This window comes from Hermetia illucens, chromosome 6 (assembly GCF_905115235.1).
Source record: "Hermetia illucens chromosome 6, iHerIll2.2.curated.20191125, whole genome shotgun sequence".
Taxonomy (NCBI): domain Eukaryota; kingdom Metazoa; phylum Arthropoda; class Insecta; order Diptera; family Stratiomyidae; genus Hermetia; species Hermetia illucens.
In genome coordinates, this window is record NC_051854.1 from 85,079,346 (window position 1) to 85,098,220 (window position 18,875).

Below are 18,875 nucleotides of genomic sequence, written 5' to 3' on the forward strand. Positions count from 1 at the left end.
AGCTTCAAATCATACGAAATTTCCCCAAACAGATGGGCTGCACCAATTCTTAATTCCCCCTACTACAGAAATCTACCCCCAGATGTCTCAATCGACAACCGGTCGACGGAAAATATTTGTTTATGTGCACTCGTTGGATTTGCGGAAAGTTGATTGCCATGAGAACGGATATGCAATAAAGTTCTGGTTAAAAGAAAACACAGCATCGTCCTGGTTCGGTTCGTTTGGGGGCATTGCTTGTGCAGTTTTGTGCATTTGAATATCGTCGGCCGTCGCTTAAAAGCCTTTTTATTCTTCATTCGGTTGACCATCTTGGGGAAAATCGATTTCGAACGACTTTCACTTTTTACTCAATTGGCACAAACCAGTGGAAGTGTGTAACGATGGCGAAGCGGAGCCAGGCTTTGTTGCTGTCCGGTTTGCAGCGCGGGCGTGAACGGATTAGTGCAACTAATTAGGCGCGCACACGAAATTGTTTTTACATTGAAAGTGAATTTAAGTTCGTTAAAATGCTGACGAAAAAGTTGATGCTAAGATCGTTCGCGATGCCACGTTGGTCGACCTTAGTCCCAATAGTGTCGTATTTGGTTTTCATTTCGGTCATCCTAAATGTAACGTTTCCGCTTAAGAAACAGATCGCGACCCCACCGGCCGCTCGAGACAGCAACAAGAGCGAACCCGCCAACGAGCCAAAGGCGATTTTGTCGGGGAATTCGATCGACGTGCACAATGTGTTGCAAGCTGCCTTTAAAATGTAAGTTGCCGTCTGAAGAGATGATTGGAATGCTCTCCCTCAGCTGTGTTGGCAGATATTGAGCTTTCGTGATGGGATGGATTTGGTCTGACGACACGGAGATTGTGTTGTAACGGACGGAACTAGTCCATGCACATTTAGTACAGTTTGTGTCGTGAGAATGATTAGCCACCGAAGTTTGAATTCAATGTTACACGTTCAGTCGACGTAGTCTTTATTTTTCAAAAAAGTTGGCACTCCTTGGCTTTGTTGGAAAGGGGATGTGGGAGAGGCATTAAAGTCTGTATAGTTAGTCTAGAAGTAAAGGAGATTAAAAACTAAAAGGGATAAAAAAAATGGAAACTATTGTTTGAAGAAAAACTACCGCTGGTAAAACATTAACACAATTTGGATATCTTTTAGATTTAAATTCAGAACAGTTTTGATACTTGGATAACAATATTGCGGTACACCGACAGATCCCTTCACCCTCTCCACCTTGATTGAAAATCGTCTCAATGAAATAAGATGCCGGAACTTGCCTTCTTTACGAGACTTGATGCTTCTGTATTTTAGTAATCCCTTCGGAAGTAAACGTGAATTTGGCAACTGCTAATGCTAATGCAATTCGCAACAGTGAGACCTCAAGGAAGAATTGGAAAGATGAGGGCACAGGATATACTCCAGGCTGAGGAGCTCTACACGCCTTTCTAAACATCCCGATACAAACAAAAAAGAGATGTTCTATGTAAAACTCTATGCAGTTCGAAGAATGCTCTCGAAATTACATATTGTAGTCAAAATGGGAGACCTGGGCGCCGAAGTAGATTCTGGTAATGAAAGGCACTGACTCTGAAACTTTCTGGGATTTCTGTTTACCAAAATCAGCCCTTACTCTTTGCACCTTGCACACGGAACAATCAAATTCTATCTGTATAAGTCTTTATTTTTCGCCAAAGTTACTAATAATTACGAATTCGGTATACCAGCGCTTCAGCTTATTTTGGATAAGTCCGATCATGAAGTTGGGATTATCCCAGTCATTATGGAAGGCAATTATTTTTCGGCGCCGCTGCTGAATCTCCATCGTAGATTTGTATCACTTAATCCTTGTCTTACCACCCGAATACCAGTCGACTCAGTTGCGAATAAGTACCTGAGTCAAATCAGGGTAATAATCTGGAGGCAGCGTAATGCTGACCACACTGCCTCCTACAGGGTATTGTAATCCTGTTTATTACTGTTACGGTCTTGAATGATGTGGTCTAACACACTTCAAGGCTCTGATCTAATATGGATTGTTTCGCGAAGGATTAATATTATTAAATAGTGGTTTGTATCCTAAATCAGGTATAATACCCAGCGTACCTTCTTTATTCAGGTAAGACCATGCTCTTTGAATTGAAAAGATAAGTAAAAGGAAGGGTCTATATATTCTTTGTTATCCGAGAAATCTTCTGAAACAGTTTTGGAACAATTTAAAAATTTTTTTTCACCGAATATAGCCATGTATAGGGCCTACAAATAAGTTCTGTCGGTTTTTTTGTTAAATTTGAAGCTTTATTGTGAAAAATTGGTTATACATTCATTATTCAAAGTATTGCCCATCGCTAGCCACAACTTTCTTCCATCTTTCAGGCAATTCATAGATGCCATCGCGCCAAAAATTGGCCGGCTTGGCCGCTATCCACTCATCGAGCCATTTTTTGAGTTCGTCGTAATTGGAGAAGTGCTGGTCAGCCAGGCCATGCTGCATCGACCGGAACAAATAATAATCAGAAGGAGCAATGTCTGGAGAGTACAGCGGGTGGGATAGGACTTCCCATTTCAACGTTTCTAGATATGTTTTAACGGGCTGTGCAACATGTGGACGAGCATTGTCATGTTGCAAAATAACTTTATCATGCCTTTGCTGGTATTGCGGCCGTTTTCTCTTGAGTTCGCGGCTCAAACGCATCATTTGACGTCGGTAGAGTTTGCCCGTTACCGTTTCGTTCGGTTTTAGCAGCTCATAGTATACCACACCCAGCTGGTCCCACCACATACACAGCATGATCTTCTCACCATGAATATTCGCTTTGGCCGTCGATGATGAGGCATGGGCGGGGTATCCCCACGTTGCCCGACGCTTGGGATTATCGTAATGGATCCACTTTTCATCGCCAGTAACTATTCGATGCAGAAAACCCTTCCTTTCTTGTCGTTGGAGCAGTTGTTCGCACGTGAAAAAACGGCGTTCGACGTCTCTTGGCTTCAGTTCATACGGAACCCAATTTCCGACCTTTCGGATCCTTCCCTTTGCTTTTAAACGATGGGAAATGGCTTGCTGAGTGACTCCAAGTGTTTTTCCAAGTTCTTCTTGCGTTTGCGATGGATCTTGGGCGAGCAATGCCTCTAATTCTTCATCTTCAAAAATTGTTGGCCGTCCGGCGCGCTCTTCGTCTTCCAAGTCAAAATTGCCACTTTTAAACCGTCCAAACCTCCTCTGACACGTTCGCTCAGATAGAGCATGGTCACTATAAACTTACACCAAAATGTGATGACTTTCGGTTGTTTTTTTCTTCATATTGAAATAATGAAGTAGAACTCCCCGCAAAAACACATTTTTTGGTACAGAACTGGCCATTTTCGTTGATGAAAAAAGTATTGTTGTTTACACTTCAATTAAATAATTTATACTGACGTTTGTGCCTATTAACAGTAGCTTTCCGATGAATGTTTGAAAATGTGGATCAATGGTATAAAAAACAAGCTACGCCATCTATTGTGAAAACCGACAGAACTTATTTGTAGACCCTATATCAAATGAAAGGTCTCGATTAGTACTGTTCGAAGCCGGTCTTAGTTTTGACATTTGTTAGATAGGTGGGGAGTAGGAGGGGTGGAAAGTGACGATTTCTTTAACGGACCCATTCTCAGAAACTACCGAATCAAAAAATCTGAAAAACAATCATGAAGCTGCTTCTATATGGTGTTCAGGCCTCAAAATACTCTCCATATCGAATCTGCTCAAATTAAATTAATAATAGTATATTGCCATATTTTTGGGGAAATTGAGTAAAAGCGCAATGCTGACCACATTGCCTCCTAGTGTACCGTTACGGTCTTGAATGAAGTGCTCTAACACACTTCAAGGCCCTGATCCAACATGGATTGCTGCGCCAACGATTATTATTATTATGATATTATATTAAGTTTATACTAGAGTTATAAAAGTTTGTAACAGTATAGAATATAATATGAAGCATTTTATCTCCAAGTTTGATCAAAATCATACTATTACTAGCAAAGTTACAGTAGTTCAAAGGTGTCTTTACCATGTAAATTTACTGCAACTAAATATCAATATCACACTAAAGTGAGTAGTCTGACATACTAAATGCATATACATAACGGGCAACAAATTGGATAGTTCCGCACTCAAATATACTCACAGAAGAAGCAAACAAAACCTCTCATCTCTGAAGCGCCGAACTTCCGGTTTCCCGACTAGTTTAGATAAAGATTGAGCCACAAATTATTGTTTTATAGTAAACCTAAACCGGCGTCAATACCATGGGCCAAATATACGTGAGGTGTGCTTAACGGCGAAAATACAGAAGAAAATATAGACTTTCTTGGTGTTATTTCTAAAAAGAACAACCGACGAAGAATTTTAATACGACAACTCGCAGTAGAATTTGCGATGCTGACGATTGAAAATCAAGCTTCAGATCAACAGATTATGCGAAATCAACCAATGAAATTGGCGATCGACAGTTAAGAGGACAAGCGAATTATAGAAGAGGTTACTGTCATCAATGCTGCTGTGAGACAACACTGGTAGAAGGGTTGCAGTACGATCGTACCTAATTTGCAGCAAGCAACATATTCGCAAACGAAGAAAGACAAAGAATTATTGCGATAAGTGTAGTTTACGATGAACATCCGGCAAAAATAACCAAATATTTAGAATGCAATCAATAAATTCAAATTATGCTGAATAAATCTATTTACTACAATGCAATAATCTCATAATTTTTTTTTGTATTAATGCGTTAACGTCGAAAATTCAATATTTTTTCCATAAGAATGGTATTATGAAATATAGTTATTATTATAATCATCGTACTTACATATACACTTTTAAACAATTAAAAATGAATATAATTCAGCATAATTTATTTATCTAATACCTATTTACACTTTTTTGTCTACAAACATCTTTGCTTTATGATATAATACATGAATAACATGAATTTTGTATAGGAGTACCCGGGTACGTGGATTATACGTGCATTTTTTTCAAATTCAACATTTTCTTAGTGGAAAATAAAATTATTTAATGCATAATGCGATAGAAAATTGACCCAATCGTGAAGATTCGAGAGGGTTTTAGCTAATTTTTCCAAGAACGAAAGTAGTTTAACAAATAGTACGTCGATGGGGGTGGTAACACAAGGGTTAATCTGAAATTAGAGGATAAAAATACCTACAAAATGAAAAAAATTTACGAAAAGCGAAGAAATCTTTTGAAAAATTTCAAACACCGTTATCTGCTTTTTCTACAGAATTTTGGGAAGAAAGAGCTACAATATGGTATGAAGACTTGAGGTTTAGAATGCTATTATAATTATATAATAATTATTATAATGCCAAAAAGTGGGAAAATCTTTGGACGTCAATTGTTTAGCATTATAAGTATAAGCAAACTAAAAGTGGACGTAGCATCCTTGTCAGACTCTGGATACCTGGTCACTGGTAACTGTAGGTGTTGATGGCGTGAAAACAAAAGTCAAATCTAGGACTAAAACAACTAAAAATTGCAGAAGTCTCTGGTCAAAATCAGCCAATTTATTAATCTCGTCTAATGCTGTCCCCATAAATTTGGCCTTGTCTTTCTTAATGTACAATCTTGAAATTTTTTTTACGAGAGGTCCATTCCTACACATGACATCATTATTATCAGCACAGGAGCCTATTATCATTCAGATTTTTCACACCCGACTTAAAGTTCTCAATACTATGCAAATGAAAATTCTTCTACTCCATTTTGGGATGGGTAGCTTCACTTGTTTATTTTTTCGTGAGATATAGCCCGTTAGAAACTTTTTCATGACTTTTGGGTGTCAACACCAGTTTCTAACGCCTCCAAAATTCGGGAAAAGTTCCTTGCAGCTCAGTGATCATGTTCGGGGAATTTATTAATCAGACTGTTCATCTTATTGCAGATTAAGCACAGCTTTCATCTGGGGTAGTTCACTGATAATATAGCCCCTTGAACTAGATTGATGCAACCCCCACATCGGACTTGATCATGATTGGTCCAACCCAAAATCTGTGTCTCCATTGCCTCGAGACAGCGTTCATTGTTTTTGATAGTTGGTCAGTACTCATATAGGGCAACAGAGTGGACGAAATTGCGGTGAGTTTTGGATTTGAGACATTCCTCTATGCGTCGATCACAAAGAACGGCACTTGTTGAACGCCACTTCATCCAACCTGCGCTGATACGTGAAGCAATTTCATAACGCACTACGAGTTATATACATATATAAACGAAACCATCATGAATCCAAATATTCTTAAATAAATCCACAAACCCTTTTATACCTCAAGCGCCTTGTTTTAATTCTCTGGGTCCATCAGGAAGTTTGTATTCTGATTAATAAGACCGTGGCCTATTATAATTTCCTTTAACACATTTACACATGCGCTTTTTCATTACTTTATTTTTCACTTTTTTCGCTTGGATCTGTCGATTCTAATATATTGGTCGCCAGAAAAGAAAAGAGAACGCTCTGCCGTACAGCCCCAACGTTGGCGCTCACCCATGCAAATAAATGAGTTCTTTACTGGTTTGCCAGAGAACAATTAAGAAACAATGATGATTTGCATGTCGCGACACCAGGGAATGCTAGAAGACATCCTGTCTCATATCTTCGTTCCGGTTCAAACATGATTTTCCTGGTATGCGTTGTGAACATAGTTTGCGATGCCGGTATGTTCAACCGAGAATAGCTTTCAATGGGCAGTGCCGCTTGCTGCTCTTGTTGCTTTACTTTTCAACTTTATGGCTTGAAGAACGCCAAGGATACGCTCGAATTTCTCCAATAGACTTACCCTACACGGCAATTATCGTTTGTGGCAATGGTTGACCTTACACGATCAGTCTGAATGAAAAAATTATGACTAAATGAACATCTAGGGTATGGCAGTGACTGATGAATATTTTAATTTTTAAATAAAATCTGTCCATGCTGTGCAGTTGTCATTGTGTTTTTAATCGAAACATAATTGCCAATTGGTTCGGATCTTTAAATTCGTGCAACCAAAATGGTTTTTTGTCGCCTTGTTTAGACCAAACACGACACTCAGTGAGTTTTCGATAGGGTGACTTATGGCAGACGATGAAATAATGATAGTGTACGGTAGGCTTCACTCTTCAACTATTCAAGTTCATTGGTAGACCTTGCACGATCAACATTTCATCAGCCTGATTTAAAATGCGAGAAATTCAGAAGTCATGTTTCGATTAATACATAACATAATGGGAACTGCACTACACTCAACTTATCATTAGTCCAACCACACTGACAGATTTTATTTAAAAATTTAAATTTTCATCAGTCCATCAGTCATTGCCATAAAAATACATTAGAAGATCAGTTTCAAATAACTTTGTCATTGAAACTGACGCCAGACTGATGAAATACTGATCGTGTAAAGTCGGCCATTGAATTCATATTTGGTGAATAAGCTCGTTATTTTTGGGTTGCGATCAACTCTGACAAATTCGCATTGGATAATTCTTGCGCTTAACCCTCCTTGCATTCTAAAGTGACCCGGCAATGCTGCATAGTTTATCTTTAAGATACATACAGATTCTCTTTCGATATAAAGAAAATTATCTTTTTCTTGCTTGCTTTTTTTAAAAAAAACAGTGAAATTTTTTTTGACGCAGCCTTTTTCCTTTTAATTTCAGAGCCGATAAAAACCAGGATCACCTCTTAACAATTCAAGAGTTAGGTCACTTCATACACAAGAAAATAATGGAACACATAAATCGTGCCATTGAGGAAAACCCTATTCAATTTTCTTATATCGACAAATCTCCACGTGATGGACTAATCAGTTGGGAGGAGTATCACTCGTACTTCCTTCGAGAGCACGGAATGAACGAAAACTACATTCTCGAACACAATGAAAGCAAACATGTGAACCTAAATCGCAAAGCAAAGGAAGAAATTATGCGTGACAAGGCACTTTGGTCAGAAGCTGCGAGGACAGATCCCTTTAGCTTAACATTGGATGAATTTTTGGCATTTCGTCATCCCGAGTCCAGTGCAGTGAATCTGCTTAGTTTGGTTGATGATCTATTAAGACAGTTTGACATGGATGGTGATGACCAACTGACGATAGACGAATTTTCTGACTTAACAGTTGACGATGAGGATGAACGTTATAAGAAATCAATTATATCAAAAACGGTCGAGGAAAGACGCACTGAATTTCTTAAACTAATTGACAAGAATAAAGATGGCAAGGCGGATCGAGGAGAGTTATTGACTTATGTAGATCCGAAAAACCCACGCTACGCTCTCCAAGAAGCTGCAACACTTTTTGCTTTGGGCGATACCAACAAAGATCGAAAACTGAGTTTTGATGAGGTTTGTTTGTTTGAGTATTTAATTTAATCATATTCCGCTAATTTTTTTTCTTTTTCTAACATTTCAGATGATGCAAAATGCTAACATTTTCATGGCATCAAAGATGATCGACACAGCAACAAGCTTCCATGACGAGTTTTAATGGAGCTGTTTTCTAAAATTAAGCAATATAAGACTAGATTTTATGATCAATAATGGAAGACATTTTGAATGTTTTTTTAATAATGCTCTTACTATTTAAGACGATTCTTGTGATCTTCAAATTTATAACTACTAGAATAGACTCTGGATATTATGGAAATATGAAATATTTCATCACAAATTTTTGTTGGATAGATCTTCGACTGAATTATACAAACACTTACTGTAAGTTGAGTCTCCGTCCTCATAGATGTTAGCCTTTTGCCAATAGTGAATTAGTTGTGTTTATACATAGTATTATTTAAATTGTTCTTATAGTATTTTTATGTGTACTTTTATTTGGACAAAATGTAATCCTTTCGAAGCGCAAATGGCAGCCAAATACATTTCTAAAATAGACATATTTATATGGCATCTTTTCTGAATTGAGGTATCATTTGTTGTTTGTTGCTGGAATTAGGTTTTTTTTTCTCTTATCTCCATAAAAAGAGGGAGAGATGTAATTATTTACAGATATATTTTCCACATCTCAAGAATTGAAAAAATGAATTTCCATATTGTCTCCGATAGCAGCTCCCCTTAACGGCTCTTTTAAATGAACTTTATCTAGAAAATTAATCTGATATTGAGATCATATCGAATAATATAAATAGAGGCAAACCTCGCTTAATTTGATGTAATCAGTCGGCACACTTTCACAACAAAAGTGTTGATTTAGCCATGACTTGCGATAATCTAATCAAATCAATTATGCATGCATAAAATCACCTTTTAGGTTCTAGAATTTATGGAATTAACATGATTTATGATTCTACATTGGCACATTGCGGGGGGCTAGGTGCAGCCATAAATCGGTTAGAGAATCTAATCCTTTGTGAAACAATGAATAATTGGATCGCACGTAGAATTGATACTCTTATCAGTATCGAAAAAATATGAATGTGGTATAATGAGAAGAAAATATTCAATAAACAGAGATTTGTGGTAGTTTTCACTGTTACCTTGTTTATGCATAAATTTAAATTATTGTCTGGCATATATATAAAATGATGCTAAATAGTCAAATCAGCAAAATCGAAACTGTAGCAGCTGTAAGTCTACGCCCATCAGGGCATTTGGAGTGAACCTGGACATTGGGGGATCTGGTGGCCAACTTGAGCTGCCTCTTGTTATTGCCAACCTTATAGGTAGAGCAAATTGAAGAACTTATTTTTGAAAACAACATCGTTAACATCGACACACGCTTGCTTGTCATTTTACTAGCCAAATTTTTACATATTATAGAAAGATGCACGTACTTAAGACGGTCGGTGCATCGGCACTTGAGCCAGGATGTTCTATAAAATCCGGACAAGAACTGAGATCGTTTTTAATACAGTTTGGATGAGAAACGTAAAATGTTATTGAAAAAGGCGGTTCGGTCGTGTGAGCAGCCCGAATGCAACGAAGGAAATATCAGTGGATATGCCCTTGCTTGGTACGGCCTTTCAGGACCCAACTTTATGAAAGGTGATCTATGGAAAAACAGAAGAATGTCATGCTTTCTTCAATAACAACACATTTATTTTTTTTTCGCAAATATTGTCTATCCTATAGCTGCGGTTTTTGCGTCATCCATCTATAATCATATCATACTTGCAGCAGGCCTATCTTGCAGAAAGTGTGTTTATCTGAATTTGCAGTCTCCTCCACATAGAGGCTAGTTGTTAATGTGAGTTCAACAGGCGACGGCTACTGTAATAATAATAATAGTGAAGTCACAATGCACCCTAGAAGAACAATTGTGCCCCTTTACTGGTTATAATATACCTATTAGCTATAGTATGTGGATCAAGCCGATAACCGCCAGCAACTTTATTGGGTTGCCTACTTCCAACTGTTTCATCCTGGCATTTGATATTAACTATTTTCTCAAATGTTTCAACCTACTTTGAACAAGTTCCGGATATTGTCTCAGAACATGTGTGCAAGTTTCGTAACTCATCGCACAGAATTTGGAGACAGCGTGCGTAAATATCCGTAGCCTCCCGAGGTGATAGTTTAGTTTGCAGCGACCAGTGAATATTTCTATGATCTCGAGACTCTTCTTGGTGAGATTTAAACAACCTTTCGACACCTTAGGTTCGTGTCCCCGCATGAGCAGCTTCGACTATTCCATTTCATTCATTCATTTGACTTCACAGAAGGGCTCTAGTCCGTGAAACGGAGCCCAAGCTTCTTTTCTAGCCAGTCCGTCCGTTGGCTTATTGGCCTGGAACCCAGAGTATTCAGACCTTATTGAGAGAGCCGAGTATGTTCAGTACTTCAAGGCATTCCCATACCAGTTTAGATTTCACCGGGTTGAATCCAAATATCTCAAAAGCCACTTGCCTCTCGGTAAGAATAGCAATGTTCTGCCTCCTATAATTCCTTTCGAGGTCGAAGGAGGTACCTATCTACGGCGTATATTTCCCCTAAGTAAACAGTTGGTGTTTTAAGACGTCAGTCACTACTACGCCCGGATAGTTTACCCTGTTGATCCAATGTATTTCAAGCTTCTTATCGAAATGAAACCTCGTTGTCCTAATATCACTTGGTATCAGCAATTCAGGATACCGCTTAGAAAGAATATCAATCTTGCTTCACTTTAGGTAGCTCCCCGCCACATTCTAAAGATCCTGCCTGCATCTGTATGTGCAGATGGAAAAAAGTCAATCCAAGAAGAATTTCTGGGGATGCCAGTGCCTCATATATAAATATATTATGTATATGTATATTTAAGGATAACATAAACAAGGCTCAAATCTTTCGAATGGTGGACGTTACTATCTGGAAATATACAATGACTGAAGAATACAAAAAATATTTGTAATTTATTTACGCGCCTTACAGCTCTAAATAATTCCATTGACTGATAATTAAGCTGTAGAACATGCATTCCCTTTATAAACAAATGAAGTTTCCCACTCAGCAAAATTTAACTTAGACTTTGGACATTGGGCATGGTGTATTGCAGAAGACAACGCACTCCGCCAAATGGGGAATACCAAAAACGCAATCGGTATGTTTTTTGTCAAGTTAATTTTATTGTGATAAGATACAGTACAATGATAGGTATATATTTGTATATTTAAGGCTGCTTTCTTTCAACTAATGATATAAATATGGGTTATGGAAATCAAAATGATTGGGCTCCCATCATACGGAAAAATCTGGTATGATAGAGAGTCGAGGTAAGGTAAGGTATATCGTAATGCACAGAACATGAACACAACGCGGATTCATCGGCTTATTTATCTCACCATACCTTTGTCCGATCAGCATTAAGTGGTAAAATCACTGTAGAATTTTCTAGAAATCGTTTTTTTTTCAAGGTTTTTCTTCTTTTTCTTCAGCCTTTGTCCCGTTCACAAGCGGGGTCGGCTCGTCGTGATCGGCTTCGCCATTTGGCTCTATCGAATGCCTGATCTGGGTGCAATCTCGAGGCTTTCAAATCCCCATCCAGCGTATCAAGCCACCGTTGCTTAGGTCTGCCTTTTGGTCGTTTACCATCGACTTCGATGTTCAGACCAATCTTGGCAAGTGAATTCTCGTTTGCACGAATTGCGTGACCATACCATCGAAGACGCCTCTCTCGCAACTTTTCCACGATCGGTGCAACCCCATAACGATCGCGGATATCCTCATTTCGGATGTGATCTAAACGTGTGACGCCACTAGTCCAACGTAGCATCTTCGTCTCCATTACCGCAAGACGCCGTTCATTGTCTTTTATGGTTGGCCAACACTCCGAACCATAGAGAGCGACTGGACGGACGACATTGCGGTAAATTTTAGATTTGAGACGTTCGTTGATACGTCGATCACAAAGGACACCAGTTGTGGAACGCCACTTCATCCAGGTTGCGTTAATGCGTGAAGCAATTTCATAACTCAGTTCTCCATTGGCTGATAGCGTTGACCCGAGGTATTTAAATCGCTCAATTTTGGGCAGATCACTGCCGCTGACAGTGATTGTGCCTGTTTCATGGGGATCGGTAGTCAAAAATTCAGTTTTGTTTAAATTCAATCTGAGATCGTGTTGCATGAGGCGATCATTCCATTTTTGAACAAGTTGCTCGAGATCATTTTTGCTATCAGATGCTAGGAAAACATCATCTGCATAAAGCAGTGTGTAGGGCGCTGGACGTTGGATATCCCGTGTGACAGTGTCCATAACAAGGACAAAGAGGAGTGGTGAGAGGGCACTTCCTTGATGAACTCCAACAGAGACACGAAGCGGTTTTGATACACCCGCCATACTTCGAACTTTACTTTTCGGATCGTGGTAGAGCACGAAGTGTTGTCGTAAAGCATACCAGATGAGTTCGTGTGGTACACGGTCAAACGCTTTCTCTAGATCCAGAAAGGCAATGTAAAGAGGGCGATGCTTCTCAAGGTTTTTGTTGAAAATAAAAGGGGTTTGTGCACTTTTTTCAACCAATAGAGTCATGTGGGGTATCAAATGAAAGGTCTCGATTAGCAATTTTCGAAGCAGATATTAGTTTTGCCATTGGTGGTGAACGAAAGGACTGCAGGTATCCGAAAATGGTAAATTATTTCAAGGACCCTTCCTCAGAAACTATCCAACCCAGGAATCTGAAAAAAAAAATCATGATAGCCGCGCACATGGTATCTAAGTCCCAAAATACGCCCCACTGCGATATCTGCCCAAATAAAAATCAAGTTAATAAAAGTATGTTATTAACAAATATTTTTACTGCCAACCCCCTTTCTGTTCATCCTAGATCCGTAAGTTAGTAGACTTTGATAGGAGGCATCATAATGGAAGTTATTTGAAAATCCCACTATCATTGACAAATTGCTTCTTTTGCATAAAATTACTACTCCGTAAGAGATAAAATAACAGTGCCACATTGGATTGAAAATCTACACTACGAACTATAGATAAGTGAAACCATCGTGTAGCCAAATATTCCTTAACAAGAAATCAATAAACCTTTCTTACCTGTAGTATTGAGCATCCGATTTCGCGACTTGTTTTTAATTGGCTTAAAAATACTTTGAACTCTGAAGAATATGAGTTAATAAGTGAAATTTCGAAAAAACGATTTTTCCATCGAATATTGAGTTCCTCCTATAACGCTCTGAGGGATTTTTCGATAACTATGGCGGCTTTAAACGCGTTTTTCTCGTAAAATGATTTTTTGAAATGACACGCAGCATAACTCCTCAATTTTCAATATTTTTACTTGAAAATTTAGCCACATCTTCACAATTTAATTTTTAAGAGAAGGCAATTATTGATAAGTCCATTTCAACCATTTTTACTGACCGGTCAAAGTTTTTTTGTGAAAAATAGGCAACTTTAAACAAACACTAATTCTTTAAAAATAGATATATCTAAAATTTCATGCACTCTCTAGTTAAACTGATGTAGGTTGATTTTTTTTTTTCTAGATTTAAATTGACACTAATTATATTGCGTGCCGCAGAGCACCTTAAATTCGACATGCTCCAAAAGATACTTGAATATATGCGCAATGATCACCCCTACTTGTGTTCTTCTACGGCTTTTCCGTTTACCCCAAACAAATTCTTTAAAAAATCCTTTTTTAGGTCTTTACAGTGGTGTTACCCCTTAAAACTCCACTCATACAAACATCAGGCACAAATACTAGGTTAAAGAACGGCTACTATAAATATTCTCATCTATTTTCTTAAGTTTGATCACGCTTTAATTTAATCATATAAAGAAAAACTTTAAACAATGAAGCAAAAGAAAAAAGTTGAAAGTTGAAATATTGGAGATTGGAAAACATTGATATAAATTTAAATAAAAGCAAATAGTCAAATCCTTCAATTGATAAAATTATTATACAAAAATTTATTGCACTCGACGTTTACATTTCATTCACCGATTAAATGCTTATTTTTTCTTTCTTAAAATGGAAGAGATTAAATGGGTATTATTGCGGTATTTTTGAATATAGTTTGGAAGTTGATACTTTGATCGGTGTGAAGGTGGAAAGTATAAAAAGTGTAAGTAATCGTATTTAAAACAGCACAAAAAAATGAACGGATTGGCCGTGCGTGTTGAGTTGAAAAACTCACTTACTAGGATCCGCGATCAAATGAGGGAAAACACCGACGGATTGCATCTTCATCTGATACTCATTTTGTTCTCAGCTAGTATTGTAGTCTGGTCAGTATGGCCCCTTTTGTCTTGATATCTCATGGTCTAGTTACACATCTTTATTAGGATTTAGGAGAAAGACGAATAAAGAAGGGTCTCCATCAATGACATCAATTTTTATTCTTTATAGAACCTCGTGGATAGAAGGCCAAATAATTTCTTGCCAATTTTCTACAAATTGATAGTACAGACAGAAATTTGTTTAGTTGGTGTTTAAATTACTCCATGACCTTTAATAAAACTCCGTATACTTGGCTAACCGGTTTCCTAAAGAGACCTTAAAGTCCATTCATATACGGGGAAGCATTTTCAAAGGAGAACCATTGAATCTTCTTTGGTTTTGTATTGGCCTGGATTCTTTTTCACGGCTACTGGATATTGCTAGAGGGCATGGCTTCCCAATTAGATATGACCTATGTGCTACATACAGAGCTTCGTTGTGAATAATTAATATGTGTCGAAGCCTAACTATACACAAATATCATCACGAATTATTAGTCTTATGTACTAGACAATTGATCATTTTCAAGATGTTTTACTGTCCAGAATCATATGACCTCTGAAATTCAGGCTCTTAAGCAAAAAAGACAGGATGGAGCAGAATACTTGAGAATCGGTAATTGAATCCTCTGGTTGGGGCGAATTCGAGCAAAGAGCGGAGTGAGGAGAGGATTTTGACGGAACTGCACCGTAAACACATAAATTGTCTGTTGAACAGATGAAAGGATGCATATGTACGATCCAGAGGCTGAAGGAGAGTTATTATCCAATGACTTCCATTCTTGGGAGAATGGTTGCAATTATCATAATATTATATTATCAGTTACAGGTATTGGGCTCGGTGTTTTGGGAGTTCGACGGATCTTCCCAATGACTTAATATCAGTTCTTACCAGCAAAGTCTTTTTGTTTTTTGGTAAGTGACATCGTCCTAATCTAACTGATAACTCGGGAAATTATAAAACAAACATGTAATTCAAAAAGTAAAAGAGGGACGAAGATGGTTACGGTTTCGTACCAGGGCAGAGGCAATTCATCAGACGCTGCTCACATCTGCCCTGGGAGCAGCGTGACCGAAGCGACCCGCAGATGTTATACGTTCCCTTTTATAATTCGCAAAACACGACAAGGGAGCGAATTATTTTCAACGTAAATCCACCCACAGTTCAGACCAAAGCTTTGCCGAAGCTAGACCGACATCAAGTAGATGCGGACTTAGGACACCCAAATTCCTAACAAAATAAAAAATAAAAGAAAATGTAATTTAAAGTTATCAAAAATCACCAAGTTAAAGACAATCCTCAAACCCAAGTTATGATAGAGGAAAGGAAGAGAAATAGAGCATTAATATGCGGCAACAAAAGATATTAACACAATCTATTAAGTTTTGATATTAAAAATTTTTTACTTGCACATTATCGTAATTATGATGTTTAACAACAATTCGCCATGTTAACGCTACTAACATCATCGGGCCGATAGTGGAACCGTATCAGAGCTATCACGACTTGCACAGCAATTTCACGATGGTGAATTAAAATCAGCGTACAATTGTTTTTTTTCTCTTACCATTACCCTTGTTATAAGCATATTTGATACATTTTTCAAAAGCTCACTTGTGACATATTTCTTTCAATTGTTCCCTGAACATCAAACTAGCACGCAGTGGAGTAAGTACAACCCAAATAAAGCCTGCAGCATATCCTTTATGTGTGAAAATCGTACAACTGGGTCACCATGTTAATTCTACCCTGACAAACCAGCTGTTACAGCAGTTTCCTACTGGTCTCGAATAAGATAGATTTGGTGACAATTTTTAAATTGACGCAAACTTTCGTCACCATGTCCATTCCTTGAATACCAATCTTTTTTCTTTTCAATTGACCATACTGCTGTAGAAACCACTTCCCTCCTTATCCCCGAGATCCACAAGAAAACCCTTTTGGCGGGAATGTTCTTGAATGGAAACGAAGACCAACTTAGTATGTGCAAAATCGCGTCGCACTTCTACGACGAAAAGAAACAGTGACACTAACAGGTTATCACGTTAGTTACATCAACCACACTGATAATGCTTTGTTCAGCAAAGTCAAAATGCATAGATTTGTAATCAGTTTATCATGAACTTTGCACTAACTTGTTCTTTATCCCAATACCAAATCTCTGTTAAATACCTTTCTTTTTTTTGTTTGAAAATTTCAGCTGGAAAAACGAACATTGTTAGACATGTATTCATGAGCCACAAGGAGTTTCATCGCTGAAAATATCATCATCATGCACAAAGAAAGAAATGTAGGGCCTCTTTCTCGGGGCGACTCCAACTGTTCGTTGACCTACAACTGGTGCAAAGCTATGGATCGGTCACCTTTCGACGGCGTTTGCATGTTGGTTTATATCGATAATAAGCCGATCATTATAGATCGCAATCATCCATCCGCTAAGCAATGACCTCATCATCTGGTTGACCATAATGCCAGCAATAGCAGCACAATAACAGCGAAAAGGATGAAATGAAAAAATAAACATTTTTATGAGACGTTGATGATTAATGGAGTTAGAGAGATGATAAGTTGGGTGGACTTTTAGATTTGATGTTTAATCTAACTCTACTTACTTAAGAAGTAGAAACGCTTTGAACACTTCACACACCTTTAGTGACTATAACAACAATTGGAAAAGGTATTCAAAAATGGCTGCAGCGTTCATCGTGAAAGTAAACACAGAACTTAAAGTAGGACTTCGATTTATTGACAACAGGCGAGTTCAAAGAGGTGAAGAAGAAACATCATTGCTTTATTTAAGAAAATAAATTCAATTATTTCTGGTGAGATTTTAAAGTTATATGTGCAAACTGTTTATTTCAAATGACAATTTTTCCAACAGTTGCTCAAAGTAATCGCAGCTAATTCCTCATGATACATTTAGTAGTTTGTAAATATTATTTCGAATTCTAAACACCAACTAGCTCAACGAAAGGTTGTAAATCTATCACAGTTTGATAATGTCTAGATTTTGCATTTGATCTTGATAACTAATTGTATAAAAAGCAGAACAAGCCTGATTAATTGGTAGTACTCATTCAGTATTGAGTATAACATCTCCCGGTCATTAAAAGGCGCAAAAATGTTCAAAATATTTGTGGTGCTCTGTTCGGTCCTTGTTGCCAATGTTTATGGCCATGGAATGATGCTAAATCCCGTCGGACGCCAATCCCGCTGGCGTTACGATAGCTCTGCTCCTCCAAACTACACCGATAATGAATTATACTGTGGTGGCATAACTGTGAGTTAGTTTTCCATTAAAAGAAGACCTCATTCATATATCATATTTGTATTTGGGATAGGCGCTCTGGCAAACATATGGTGGAAAATGTGGTCTCTGTGGGGACAGCTATGGCGTACCAACCCCCCGCCCACATGAACTAGGAGGAACCTACGGAGCTGGTGTCGTTGTTGGGAAATACTCTCCAGGACAAAATATTCCAGTTTCTGTTAAATTATCTGCCAACCACAAGGGATATTTCAAATTTGATCTTTGCAACTTGGACGTTTTTGGAAAGGAATCTGAAGAATGTTTCGCTGCCAATGCAATTAGGATTTCCAATGGAAGCGATCGTTACGACTTGCCATCTTTTGATCCACAAACTTTCGAACTCCAAATTCAAGCTCCAAGCAATCTAAAATGTCAACATTGTGTTCTCCGTTGGACTTACGTAGCAGGTTTGTTCCATTTAATATGGTCTTTTGGTCATTTTTATAATATTTTATTAATTCGGCGATTGCAGCTAACAACTGGGGAACTTGTTCGGATGGAAGCAATGGACCCGGTTGTGGACCACAAGAAACATTCAAAAACTGTGCTGATATCACCATTTTGTAAATATTATGCTCAATAAATTGATTGGTCAGATCAAAAACTCTTTTCGGATAAGCAAGTGGTGGAAAATACTAGGAATGTGATATTGATGCATACTAAAAATTCATGGAATTTCAATTTGGCATTCCAGAAAAAATGCCCAACCCTCTGTATAATACAACGGTTACATTTACACACAAATGGAAAAATTTTTATTTTCCCAGGATTTTAGAATAAGCAGAATAGTAGTTTTGCAGAAGTTGCATAGACTACCGGCGATAGTTTCGCGTGTGGCTTTACACTACAAGGGACGATTTATTTTT

The 18,875-nt window shown here is 37.9% G+C and overlaps 2 protein-coding genes across 2 annotated transcripts; both read left to right on the plus strand.

The window, feature by feature from the left end:
• Nucleotides 1-86: 86 nt before the first annotated feature.
• Nucleotides 87-8,930, plus strand: LOC119658878 (45 kDa calcium-binding protein). Its single transcript, XM_038066649.1, has 3 exons — nucleotides 87-754; nucleotides 7,698-8,382; nucleotides 8,450-8,930. Exons 1-3 carry the CDS (start codon nucleotides 510-512, stop codon nucleotides 8,522-8,524), a joined length of 1,005 nt encoding a protein of 334 aa, XP_037922577.1. The 5' UTR covers nucleotides 87-509; the 3' UTR covers nucleotides 8,525-8,930.
• Nucleotides 8,931-17,756: 8,826 nt separating this feature from the next.
• LOC119658879 lies at nucleotides 17,757-18,613 on the plus strand. Its single transcript, XM_038066650.1, has 3 exons — nucleotides 17,757-17,979; nucleotides 18,041-18,416; nucleotides 18,482-18,613. The coding sequence occupies exons 1-3, from the start codon at nucleotides 17,821-17,823 to the stop codon at nucleotides 18,574-18,576; spliced, it is 630 nt and encodes a 209-aa protein (XP_037922578.1). The 5' UTR covers nucleotides 17,757-17,820; the 3' UTR covers nucleotides 18,577-18,613.
• The last annotated feature ends 262 nt before the right edge of the window (nucleotides 18,614-18,875 follow it).

Coding starts and splice junctions, on each gene's coding strand:
- LOC119658878 (XM_038066649.1), top strand. CDS start 510: ATGCTGACGAAAAAGTTGATGCTAAGATCGTTCGCGATGCCACGTTGG. Junction 755..7,697: donor TTGCAAGCTGCCTTTAAAAT/GTAAGTTGCCGT, acceptor TTTTAATTTCAG/AGCCGATAAAAACCAGGATC. Junction 8,383..8,449: donor GAAAACTGAGTTTTGATGAG/GTTTGTTTGTTT, acceptor CTAACATTTCAG/ATGATGCAAAATGCTAACAT.
- LOC119658879 (XM_038066650.1), top strand. CDS start 17,821: ATGTTCAAAATATTTGTGGTGCTCTGTTCGGTCCTTGTTGCCAATGTT. Junction 17,980..18,040: donor TATACTGTGGTGGCATAACT/GTGAGTTAGTTT, acceptor TATTTGGGATAG/GCGCTCTGGCAAACATATGG. Junction 18,417..18,481: donor CCGTTGGACTTACGTAGCAG/GTTTGTTCCATT, acceptor CGGCGATTGCAG/CTAACAACTGGGGAACTTGT.